Raw genomic sequence first — 13595 nt, forward strand, 5'->3', positions numbered from 1 at the left:
GGAGGTGTCGGGCATGTGCGCTAGGTGTTCGGGAGGCCCAGATCTGGCGCATGTTGTCGCGCAGCGGCATCGGTGGTCGGCGGCGCGGCTCCCCCTCATTTCCCCTGATGGGATCTCGTCCGCGGAGCTTCTGGCGGTGCGGCGCGCCTAGGCTCTGGTGGTAGCCCTGTTCAGCGGAGGTGGTGGTGGGCTTATGCTTCGTCCGGTGGTGCTGGGTGGCAGCGGTGTCGGGCGGCGCGACTTCTCCTCCCTACCTCAGATGGGATCTCGTCCGGTGGAGCTTTTGGAGGCGCGGTGCGTCCAGGCTCCGGTGGCAGCCATGTCCGGCGGTGGTGGTAGTGGGCAGTGGCAACGTCCAGTGGAGTTGCCTGTGAAGCAGCGACGCGGCGGCGGGGCTCGTAGCGGGGTGTGTGCTGGCGGTGATCGTCTGGAGCCTGGCGTAGGGTGCAGCAAGCTGGTGGGAGTTGGTGGTGCACCGGCACCGTCCGTGGCGGCGGCGTGAGCGCAGCCATGGAGGCGGCGGCACTGCGAGGCCCTGCTAGGAAGGGTCCTGGCGGGCAGCGGGCGCTCGGCTGCAGCCGTGTGAGGCGCGCGATGAGGCCTCGAAGTTGTTGGTGCCGGAGAGTGGTTCGAGGTGCGGGTCAGACCGGATCGGTTGGCAGTCCCCTGGTGCGGGCGAAGGTCATCGTGGTGGTTTGGTCCTTGCACCGCTCGGTGGATGCGGCGGTTCTGCATTTGTGTTGCAGGCGGTGGCTTGAAGCGTCCTCCCTTGGCACTAAGGTTGGAGTGGTTCTCGTTGGTGTGGCTTCGATGGCATGCTGCTGCAGCGAGGGCGGTGCGAGGCTTCGGTCAGGGCTGGCCATGATCTTGGCGGCGTGGAGATGTGCAGCGCTACGGATGAAAATCCTGTTCGGCTTTGGTCGGACCGGCGTCGATGGCATCCGTGGATGTCATTTCCCTTCCTGGAGGCGTCGTCGTGTGTGTTGCCATTTGTTTCGTTGTCCGGTGGCGGCAATTGTCTCCGGGGCGAAAGCCTTGATTTGCAGGATCGGTATGATGGCGGTGTCTTTGACGCCGTTCCTCTGTTGAGAGCATTGTGCTGGGAGACGAGAGGCCCTTTGTTGCACTCCTCCGGTGTTCGCGGCTGCCCGCATCGCTCCTCTCAGGCGCTATGTACGGTCGTCGCTGGTTTATCCAAGGAAGCTGGAGTTGCTGTTCTTTGGAGATGACCGGTGTTGGTCGAGACGCGGCGAGGTTTGCGGTTTTGGGTAGGCTCATTGGCATCGTAGTTGTGTGTGTGTGTGTTGTCTGTGGTGTTGCTACGCTCGTTGTTCACAGCGAGTGGTAGATATCGTTGTATATTTTTTCTTCTCTCCTTCTATCAAGCTAAGGTACGCAATTTGCGTACTCTCGAAAAATAAAGAATATGGTCAATTTTACAAGCGTACACTCACGTGACACATGTGGTAAGCAATCCAAACTATTTCAATAATAAAAAATCTACCTAGCGAACTAACCTGTGGTTTGATGGTTAGGATGTGCGTGCGTGCTCTCAAAGGGATTAGTGTATGTTTGTATATGTAAGCGACTTTGATTGTACTGTGTAGAAAATACAAGTACACGTACCACATTACGATGAGCATCCTTTTCTCTTAAAAAACTTAACGGTTCTGCTAAAGTAACCGAAAGATATGGCACGTCAGCTGCATGTGTTCTCACCGACCATAGTTGGAGCTCGTGCACCGAAGTAGAAAAGAATGCACATTTTCTCAAATTGCTCGCCAGTGAGCATATGCCCGCGCGTGCACGAGCAAACCAAGCAACGGTAGATCAGGTGGCCCGACGAAACTGGGTGCCGCTGCTAGTTTTGGGAATAATTGCGAGAGCATGATTGCAGAGGAAAGCAACGCCGGATGGGTGATAGTGCCTGGCGACGGTGAGCGCAGCGCCCGGGTGGCCGGGTCGGCGTCACGGGCGCACGTAAACAAAACTGGCGTCGCCGTCCCGATGCCCCCGTTGCCCCGTCGCATCGTCGGCCCGGCCGCCCAGGGAATTCCGAGAGGCCGAGAAAGCGGGAGAGAGAGAGGGCGCCAGGGCAGGTGTGAAGTGCGAGCAACGTCTGAACCTGACGCCGACGCATTTTTTTTTCTTTTTTGCGGGTAAAAAGAAAAGGATATGAAAATGAACATTTTCTTGCGGCTTGTTGGATTGGTAGGTACGGATAGGATAAGAGGGTGGGGCCATGTCACGGGTTCCCTGGGACTGATTGATTCCTGCATCTTTTCCAGCCAAGTTGGTTGGGGTGTTTTCTTAACTCTTGTCTCCTGGCCCGCTGCTCACTATCGTGGTTGTGCGCGATGGGGAGACGATGATCAGCTGAGCCAAAGGGTGCGCCGTTATCTTAACTGCATCAAAGCATTTATAATTTCTCAACAGGCATTCGTAGCTAAACTACTCTTTTTTCTTATTATATAATTCATCATAGCTGAACTACTGCCAGTACTTCAAATGATAAACTGCCGTACAGCGGCCCACAGATGCTACCCACTATATTATCAGAGCTAGTAGATAGTACTAGGTTGCCACGCTCTCCAGGAAGAAGAAAACCAGCGGCTCAGCACACAGAAATCAAACAACGAGTACAGATAAACCTTCACCAAATGCAGCTAACTAATGAGCAACATCAAAGGACGCCGACGCCTTGTCTGTTACCAATCAGCAGGGGCACGAGCCGGCCCGACGTTTCGATCCCATCGTCTGTTACCGCAATGTCTCGAAACGAGTGGTCTACCCAGAGTGTATATTATCTGTTTCTGCCGCGTTCCATGTTGCCACTAATCATTCAAGTTGCCACGCGTCATCGTCTACCGGATGCCCCTAGAAACCACCAGTGGCGTTTTCTTCGCTGGAAAAGAATCTAGTACTGTACAAATTTAGTGTGAACCATAGCGTCAAAAAAAAAAGACGAACTGTGTACCACAAAATTCGCGCTCAAAGCAGCTCCTTACGCTATATCTCCATACAACAAGCACGCACCTCTTCATTCTCTAGCTCCCTTGCATATCACTGCGGCCATGGCGGTGCAATATTTCCAAGATTATTTCCGATTTCTCACTCAAGGCCAACACAACTTAATGTTTACACTCAAAGGGAGAACGGAAAATCGGGATACAGTTGAGAGGATGCATCATCTTCTGGAAAATCTCGGTCGCCTTCGGGTAATAAGGGAAGCGCCACTCTCCATGTACCCGCCAGTTCTTGCCTCGTCTTCGTCTTCACTTGACTCGTCGGACCTCCACCTTGACCCGCCTTTGCCGGCTGCTCCTTCACCAACTGGGGGTTTCTTGCCCAAGCTTCAAACAACAGAGAAAGAAGAACACTTCAGCGTTAATTACTGTGCCGACTACAAGTTTCAAGTCTTTCAAGTAACCACCGGTGAACGCAATCTTACAACAAAAGATATGCCGTACCAGTCCAGGCCACAATCCATTACAATCATTAGAACTACGAATATACATTATGATTTACATCGAATTGACCCAATTTCTGTGCTAGGGCCTATTTGGTTCACCAAGTGTGCCCACTGATCTGTCAGCCACAAAAATCGGCAAAGAAGTGTGGCAAAGTATGACAAGTGACCAAACAAGCCCTTGCTCTTCCTATGTAAAACTTATTTCTTTAAAATCAGGCCAGCACTACATTGTCTGCCTGAAATTTTTCCACATTATCTACCAGGTATGATGTAGCCCCTCCGTTCACAAATATGTTTTGGGTATTTTCAATATGGACTACATACGGACTGAAATGAGTGAACAAACACACTAAAATATGTCTACACACATCCAATTCAGAAAAAAAGTTAGAACATCTTATATTTGTGAACGGAAGGAGTACCAAATTGGACACCTTGACAGAAGGGACAGATCTAGTACAGCCAGCAACAAAGATCAACACCACACCAGGAAACAGCAGTCAGCTCCAGGATAGTTAAAAGTAAAACTGTACAGATATTTTAAATTTTAAAATCAAATGGACAAACAGTAAAACTGGCACTACCCAACACATAATGTTGTGAACTTAAAATTTCATACAGAACTTCTCGGAGAAAAGCATTCTCTGAACCAACCATGGGCCATGTATTTTTTTTCAGAATCTGCTCAATTGACCAACCAGGGTTACCCAACAAAGTACCAGTTACTCTAAACCCTTGGCCTATGGGACTATGCTTTCAAATCGTATCAACCCTCAGAAATTACCATGCAAATTGTCAAAAGGTAGTAACTAAATAAGCAACATCAAGTAAAACAATAAACATATTGCAACTGTACACAGCAAAGATTACCTCAAAATGTTCGGTGTCATTAGAACTTTTGTCTTCTCCATATGATTCTCACGACGAAATCCAGCACTATCAGATACCTTTGTTTGGCCATTTTGACCAGCCCCAGTCCCACTTAAGATGAAAGGCTTCTCAGCACGTACACCAAAGTCAAACTCTCCCTTTCTGACAGAATCTTTTCCTTGAAAGAAAGTGTTTTTGTTACGCTCAGTCCTCACCAAACTTGTTCCATGGGTTTTCTTAGGTGTATCGCCAGCACCCAAGTTGAAATACATAGGAATTGAATCATGACCAGCAGGTTTGGTTCCTTCTCTAAAACCTGGCTCTCCTTTCATAAAGCTGAGTTCTCTTGTCCCCTTTAAATATGGATTCTCACCATTTTGACCCAGAGAGGGGAATATACCCCCTGAAGTGGATCTCATATTGGATGCAGGTGTCGCTGGAGGAACTGGCCTACATTGGAGGATAGATGGAACCTTTCTGCCAAACTCTGAACAGACACTACCGATAAGAGCACCAGAATCAGTCAGCCCATGGATATTCCTGGAGTGTAGAGGGTTTGATTTATTCTGAAGAGCAGGGGTGAAGGACGAGCTCAATCCAATAGTAGGACTGGCTGATTTGACAACAGGATTAACTGGAGAAGACGTTTGCATGGTTCGGATGGCAAATTGACTTTGGTCTCCGCTGCTGATGGACCTCACATCCTCCCTCTGGACCTCAGGAAGCATTTCAAGGCATTTAGCCTGTAAAGACACATACAACATACTGAAGTGTCGTGTATACATCTAAAGAATTCATGCAGTGCAGCAGATTATGTCTTGAAGAAAATAGGCACCTTCCATCCATCCAAAATGAAATTATATACTTGCTCTATTCAACAATACATAACGCTTGTGACTTTGGCACGGTCTTCAGCATGTAACTTTTGTAATAAATATGTTGGCATGAAATAGATATCATAAAATACTTTTCATAACAAATGTTGATACTATTTTGACATAATCAATCTAGGTCAGAGATGTTTGATAGTACACCTTTTAAAATGCTATGTTTTTACAGATGTAGGCGGTAGCGTGTTAGTAGCACTATATCATGTTTGGAGGTTCACAGAGTGGTTCAGCAGAGTCATAAAGAGCTCCAGCAGTTCCTAATTATGTTTAGTAAGAATATTTTTATGACCAATCTAGCAACATGTGCACATGCCAATTCCAAATACTAGCAAGCTTTTAATAGGACATACACTCTAAAACGACATTTGAAAAGAATATAGGAGTAATCATTAAATCAAGTTCAGCAACGGCGACACATATATTACGAAGAGAATAAATCAAAAAGCATTTTCCTGATAAAATAAAGCATAATAAAAACAAGACATGCATGCCGAGACAAAACCAAAGTATGGAAGTACTTACCACCAAACCTTCTCTCCACCGAGCAATTGTGCTGATTTTGGATGCAACCTCTTCACTGGCAGTTTCCAGTGTGTTTTGCTCAAAGTTCTGAAGACTACGATGGACATCATATGCTTCCAAGTACCGATAACGCTAAAAGAGCAACCAGAAAAAAATACAGACAGCCCTCTGCCAATTAGCTACTGATATGTTTCCTTATGATGAAAAGTTGGAAATATATGCATATGTCAGTAGCCCATGGTAGTATTTCAAACTAAACTGACAATAGCACTATTTAATTCTCCATTAGTCCAAATTCAACTAGAGTACTAGACTACAATAATTAGAAGTGTAGGGTAGCGCCATCTACAGAGACCATAACATCAAAATCATATACTCCCTCCATTCCATAATGTAGTGCCTATAGATTTTTGTAAAAGTCAAACTTTGCCAACTTTGACCAAGTGTATAGAGAAAATTGTCTACATCTACAATACCAAACATGTATATTCTGAAAATATAACTCACGATGTATCCAATGAGGTGCATTTGGTATTCTAGATGTACCTACTTTTCTCTATATACATGGTCAAAGTTTGTAATGTTTGACTTCTGTAAAAATCTATAGGCACTACATTATGGAATGGAGGGAGTATGAGTTTAACAAAGTAAAAGTTACTTTAGGCACCAAAAAGTGAAAATATCCATGAAGCATTGTAGCAACACATGTATGAAGCAAGAAAAGTATCCTACAGGCAAGAGACAACGTGGGGACGAACTTCCCATTTATCATTTCTTCTAACAGTAACATCAAACACCACTTATTAATCTTTTCTCATTATATTTTTTATAAATATACATAGTATCTCTTTGCTACCTTGATTTATGTACATTAATAATAGGAAAAACAAAATCTACATGCAAGGATGGATGCTTGAATTTATGGTTTAGGTACTTCCGCATCTCCGAACATTCTTACAAAATTCATTGATTCACTATGCTGGAACAAGTGCACCAGCCAAAAATTCAGCAAAAATACAATGCATTGTGCACTGTGCAAGAAAGACAGGTGGTTCTACCAGCGATGTTCTAAAAAATAACTAGAATCTTTTGTGTGATTTTTCAGGGCACATTGATCACACTTCCGCATGATTTAATGCAGGTGCACTATTCTAATATGAATATTTTCATATTTTGAGAAATTCGGTAAGCACAAGTAACTAAAACATAAAGTAGCACACACCCTTGCATGTACAATATCCAATCTCTAATAGTAGTATACATGAACTTCTGTGTTCATGAGAAAATGCTGCACTAGCTAGGCTTAACCGCTTTGGATTCTAACTGTTGTATGTATCTGCTCCATGTCTGAAAAATGTGCATGGCTATTAATATTATGTAGCATGTGAGTAAACAGAAGAGATTTAATGAAATTTCATTACACTAGAATTTCATAAACCTACAGTATCATTTCCTCGTGACCCTGAATCCCTGATGATAAAAAGAATATGCAAGCATGCAGAAAATTTACCTGGAGGTAGAAAACAACAAGCAGACTACCACATGGCTCTGTGGGCGCCTCACGAGCAGAATCAAAGAGGGACTTGTGAAGATATTTCTCTTCCTCAGAATCCCAAGGCAGATCAATTATTTTATCAACAATATTTCGTTCAATGCAGATCTCACAAAACTCGACCATCATCACTTCAACATGGTGGATCATATCTGCTGGTCTTTGCTCTTTTATCCTAGAGCAGTAGCTCCTATGGAACATAAATGCTTCTGTTACTTGGCCATATTCAATTCTTACACGGATTGCAGTTACTGCCTCACTAAGACATAACAGTCCATCTTTCTCAATGTTTGCAGATAAGCTATCACACCCTGTGCACTTCAACACGACCAGTGCCACGTCAGGTTTCTGACGTTCTAGAAGAACTTGTGCTATCTTTGGATGTGTTTCCTTGCTAGAAATCTTAGGAAGAAGAGAGCATGCCTCCTGCACAAAGAGTAGATGTGCATCACAATGAAAGTTAATTGACTACAAGAACAGTATTTACTGAATAAGCATGTTCACTATATACAAGTAGAACTCAAGCTCCGATGTCGCTCGCACCATAAATGGGGAAAGGGGGACTTCACTAGAATTCATAGAACAAATGATTGTTTTCAGCAAATTGCTAGTGAATAAGCAGGTTTAGTATATACAAGTAGAACTCAAGCTCTGATGTCACTCACCATAAAAGGGGAAAGGAACACTTCACTGGAATTCATAAAATAAATGATAGTTTTAACCCTTAAGCAGCATATATTGGAAATAACAATTCAATGGAGGGCAAGTAAAATGCAGCAACTAAGGGACAGTTTCCACACAATACACATCTCCATTTACATGCTTATTCAGTACAGTAACAATATAAATTCTGTATGAGTGGCTAAATTAATAGGGGGGCAAAATTGGTTCCAAGGGATTAGACCCCACATAGCTTCAAGTTCAAATGTATTTTGTACAAATAAACAAGTTTTGTTTCAAGGGATTAGACTCCAAAAGTGAGTGCAAAACTGTACAGGACTTGCAGAAAACAAACCCAATAGACTAACAGACTCCCTAGATATATGCTAAAATGGCACCCTAACAGCTGAACTACTGAAAGCACTCTCCCTCTCCTTTTCAAAATATTGTCCTCCAAAGCAACTGGGATAGAACAATAAAATAAAGATATGTAAAAGAAGAATCTCTAGTTACTCTTTTGCAGATGAGAAACAGTTCTGCTTTACTTCAGCACCCAAAGAGTAGGCAGCCCAATCACTCCAAAAGGGTCTTTCTACAATTAGTAAGCTTGAAGCAATTGTGACCATATAATGTGAATAGCTTTGATCAAATATGAAAGGCAGGTCATTCAAAAAGCGGCGCTGGTCACTCAAATAAATGTCAAAACTCAATTTCACAGGCAAAATAGGAAAATATAATTGGCTTGGACAAAGACAACATTTAAGGAATCAGATATATGCATGACCCATGCACCAATGCTGAGAACATCATGTCGAGAAAAGATAGGTGTTAATCAGTTACCTCCAGAGCCTGTGAAGAGTGGTCGTCCAAAAGACAGAATACTAGGCATTCGAGCAACGTTCTACAGGAGATCCCAAATGTAGCAGCAAAATCATCCACCAGATACCTCCATTCTGAATCTGGTCTGGTCCAATGCCGATCAAATACGTAGTATAAGAACTAAAGAATGTCAAGGAAACCGAAAAGGTAGCATGTTTCAATGTTTGTGAGTAGCATTGTAAATGTTGAATTCACTATCAGATAATAAAAAAGGATACAATTGCTTGCTTTGCAATCACCATGTCAGATCCTCCGTGAAGAAACAGTACATCAACTGCCTCACGCAAGTTTTTAAATGGGTAACTATTGACACTAAACTGATCAATTGTACAAGAGAACTCAGATGCTGATTGTTCATTCTGCAAATAGGTGATTTCCACTCCTTCCTGATTATCCCTATAACTTTGTTGACCTCCAAGGTTTTGTAGTGCCTGCTCGATGAAAAGTATGCCCTGGTTGACTTCATTGTGACCTGATGATTTACCAGAAAATTCAGGCCATTGTCGTTTTTCTGCAGACTTTTTCCTTTCAATCACATCAGCACTCCAAGTAGCAAAACTAGCATGGCGTGAGCAAATTTTCTCAAGAAATTCATGCCTGGTGCACCATATCATGGCTTCCAAATGCTGTAGGAAAAACTCCAAAATTAACACTTCAGGAAGAAATAATGATGGTGTAAGAAACATCTGATTACTTTTCTTCTAAAGCATTTCAATGAAAAAACAAGTGATGGTCAACATACATGAAAAATATAGAGAAACAAAAAGGGAAATAGAAAATAAAGAGGGATAAATGTAGTTGTAGTTGTCCATATTCCAGTCTTACTTGAGCGATGTATCCAAATCGATTCACATAAATCCATGAATAGAAAGTAAGTTGTTGAATAAATCTACACCTCCCAGCATAATCATCTTATAGCAAAACCCAACTACCATGCTTAGCAGAACTTAATATTTAGATTGTTGATACTGACATAAAAGCCCTAATAGCCATGGATTTAAGAAATAAGACCTGCTTTGCCTTCATTGTGTTCTCGATGAGATGATGGAGGTCACTAACATGAGCTGCCTCTCTGAAAGATGCGATCATAGCTTCAACAACAGTGGATATCCCTGACAGCTGCACTGCAAACTTTTGCATCTGGGATAACTTAGACTTCATCGTCTCTAATCCAGATTTATCTAAGATGCGGTTAAGGTGTTATTCAACAATATAACCTTGCCTCTCCCTCAACATGCATGGCTGTGCTTGCATGAAGAGATGAAAGGCTAGTAAAAATATATATAAATTCTGTAACTGGAACTAGAACTGGTTAAACATTGGTGGATACAAATCATGCCTATCTCTGATATGAGTGCCTTAACAGCCCTCTTGCACCAGTCCTTGATGACCACCTCGTCCAAAAGAAAAGCCAGAAGTGGATCACTTGAGACAGCATTCTCATCCAAACAAACATCTGTTATATCTGGTCTAAATGTCAAGGTAACAGAAGGAAAAAAAAGAGAGGACAGTATGTAAACAATTAAGATGAAACTGTGTCTATCAGCCTAAAGCAAAAGTAACCTTCTAAAGAGGATACAGTGGCAAATCAGGGAAACCAGATTATTCTGAAGCGCAACATCAAACAAGGAATGCAGCCGCTGGACATCCATGTTCACAGGATCACCATGGCCTTCCTTTTCCTGAAACCTTTCATCATGCTGCTTAGAGATAAGGCCGACCTCCAAGCACTTGTGGTAAAGGCGGAGCCGCACTCTTTTTCCATTATCAGGTATTGGACTTCTGCAAATTGGGCAGACATCACATCTCTGGCTACACTCGGCACATAACGAGGCATGCCCACATGAGTTGAGCACATGCTGCACATAGCGGCCACAGCTACTCAAGTCCCTAGTTGCACGGCAGTGCTCAATTCTAGCCTCCTTGCTCAGCTCAATGAGATCAATAGACGCCAACTGCTCCAAAGCATTCTGCCAACATAAACTTCATTTTTCAGTAACTAGCCACAACACTTTACCACATAGAAACATGCTTTTATTTCCTAAACCCTATATACTGGGCTCATTCAAAAGACAAACATATAAATCAGCAGAACTTGGTATTTGTATTCACTTAATTAATTGCCACCGTACAGATAACTACATGAACACTATGAGAAATATAAGAAAAAAAACAATGTTGAAGTCACATACACAGCCGAACAGTTAAGCAGCTTGACATGCGAATGGATCATGTGCAATTGTTTATTCAGAAAAAAAATATTCCTACAACTGAAAGATACTCACAACGACTCAGACAAGCCATTCCCCTTGTAACAACTAGTCGCGCAGAAATTGAGCTTAGCAGGTGGTGTAGCTACGGCGTTGCATTACAACCATGTGATTGCTACACGGGATGTGCTCTGCAATGCTAGCAATATATTCATATGTTTACAGCTGACTCCGTACCGAATCGGCCCATTTCAAGTGTTACCCTCTTGTACTACTAACTGGTAACTACATTTACCAACTAAGGACGATGACAACATGCTTGGGTGGTAACCACAACATTTTACTGTTACCAATCCAGCGCCCTGGCAGGCGAGTCTGAACCGAAACCGACATCTGCAGACGGTAGCTATTCTACTATGGGGCAGGGTTCAGATACGGGCGCTAACGGCTGGCTCGAAGCTGTAGGTAACCAAATTCCACTGGCGAGGGGGGGTTGCTACAGAAGCACGGACCTGGACGGCGGCGCTGCCGTACTTGGGAGGGTGCCTCGGCGACGAAGGGAGCGCCTCCATCCGCAGCTCCTCTCCAGTACCCACGGCTTGCTACCGCATCAACCGTGGCTCCGGGCGGCGCGGCTCGCGGGGGAGCGCGTAGGCGCCCCGGTGAGGGAGATGGAGGGGGGCGGGAGGAAGAGGCGCGGCGGCGGTGCGGCCGGTCCGGGGTGAGGCGGCTGGCAGCAGTGGCGGAGCTAAGCAATCTGTCAAAGGCGAGCTAGGGCACGGAGTCGCCGTCTCGCGGTCTCGACCAGACGAACAGGCATTTCGCGAGCAACTGGATCGGCTCCTGAGCTCCAGCCCGATCAGGCCCGCGGGATGCCCTCGTCGCCCTGGCCTGCTTGGTGTTTTCTTTTTGGGGGAGCTGGCCGGCCCAGCGATAGGGAGCGGCCTAGCTGGCCCATTTCATTTTTCCTACACCTGCTCAACTATATGAACATGAGGGGGTTGGAGAAAGAAGCAACGCACAGATACAGCATTTTCGAGACGCGGTTGACGTTTGCATGTTGCTAGATATAGGCTACTCAGGCCGTTTTTGGACCTTTGAAAAGAAGATGAGGGGAGGATCCTACACCAGGGTCCGACTGGATCGAGCGCTTGCCAATGCGGAATGGAGAACAAGGTTTCCTCTTGCTGACTTGACACATGTTACAGCAGCTTCGTCTGACCACAGCGCCATCTTGATGCGTTTGAACAGAGAGCAGCCAGGCGGCCGACAGCCAAGACCTTTCCGTTATGAGGTAATGTGGGAAGGACATGAGACGTGGAGTGACACCATTAATTCAGCGTGGACAGACCGGGGGGTCAGCAATAGCATGGAGGAGTTGCGGGCTAAGTTGCAAGCAGTATCTCAGGACTTAGGGCGCTGGAATAACAGGGACTTTTGGGAACGTTCGGAAAGAGATAAAAAAGCTGAAAACAAAACTTGAGAAGTTACGCGCTGACCCAAGTCGAACGGCTCATTCCCATGTTGAGCTGAAAATAAATGAGAACCTAGTTGAACTTTACCACCGAGAGGAGATTCTATGGAGGCAGCGGTCCAGAATAGAGTGGCTAACTTCGGGCGACAAAAACACAAGATTTTTTCACCTGAGAGCCAGCATTCGGAGAAAAAAGAACATGATAAAGGCATTACAAAATCCCCTTGGTGTCATGTCAGAGGATCCGGAGGAGCTGAAATCATTGGTACAGGAGTTCTATGAAACTTTGCATACTTCAGAGGGGGTTCACAATATGGAAGCGGTCCTTAATTGTGTGCCTACCAAAGTTACTGATGAGATGAACGAGTTACTCACTGCACCATACAAGGGAGAAGAAGTCAAAGCTGCCCTTTTTCAGATGTTTCCCACTAAAGCACCGGGTCCCGACGGATTTCCAGCTCATTTCTATCAGCGCCATTGGGATCTTTGCAGGGTTGAGGTCACCGAGGCGGTTCTCAGGATAATTCGGGGAGAGGATAGCCCAGAAAGCATAAACGACACGGTCTTGGTTCTTATCCCAAAGGTAATGAACCCTTCCATGCTCACTCAATTCCGACCAATCAGTTTATGTAACATGTTATATAAGATCGCGTCCAAGGTGATCGCGAACAAACTGAAACAGATTCTTCCGGACATTATTTCAGAAGAGCAATCTGTTGGGGAACGTAGTAATTTCAAAAAAAATCCTACGCACACGCAAGATCATGGTGATGGTATAGCAACGAGAGGGTAGAGTGTTGTCCACGTACCCTCGTAGACCGTAAGCGGAAGCGTTATGACAACGCGGTTGATGTAGTCATACGTCTTCACGATCCGACCGATCCAAGTACCGAACATACGGCACCTCCGTGTTCAGCACACGTTCAGCTCGATGCGTTCCCCGGGCTCCAATCCAGCAAAGCGTCGGGGATGAGTTCCGTCAGCACGACGGCGTGGTGACGATGATGATGTTCTTCCGGTGCAGGGCTTCGCCTAAACTCCGCGACGATATGACCGAGGTGGAATA

General features: G+C 44.9%; 1 protein-coding gene across 1 annotated transcript; it reads right to left on the reverse strand.

Annotated features, from left to right (window-relative positions):
- Nucleotides 1-2974: 2974 nt before the first annotated feature.
- LOC123091037 (E3 ubiquitin-protein ligase HOS1) lies at nucleotides 2975-11890 on the reverse strand. The gene is made up of 10 exons (XM_044512427.1): nucleotides 11568-11890; nucleotides 10425-10815; nucleotides 10176-10310; nucleotides 9857-10026; nucleotides 9064-9471; nucleotides 8807-8965; nucleotides 7265-7732; nucleotides 5755-5886; nucleotides 4343-5085; nucleotides 2975-3353 (listed from the first exon to the last, which is right to left on the reverse strand). Exons 1-10 carry the CDS (start codon nucleotides 11625-11627, stop codon nucleotides 3188-3190), a joined length of 2832 nt encoding a protein of 943 aa, XP_044368362.1. The 5' UTR covers nucleotides 11628-11890; the 3' UTR covers nucleotides 2975-3187.
- Between the last annotated feature and the right edge of the window lie 1705 nt (nucleotides 11891-13595).

Source organism: Triticum aestivum, chromosome 4B (assembly GCF_018294505.1).
Source record: "Triticum aestivum cultivar Chinese Spring chromosome 4B, IWGSC CS RefSeq v2.1, whole genome shotgun sequence".
NCBI classification, from domain to species: domain Eukaryota; kingdom Viridiplantae; phylum Streptophyta; class Magnoliopsida; order Poales; family Poaceae; genus Triticum; species Triticum aestivum.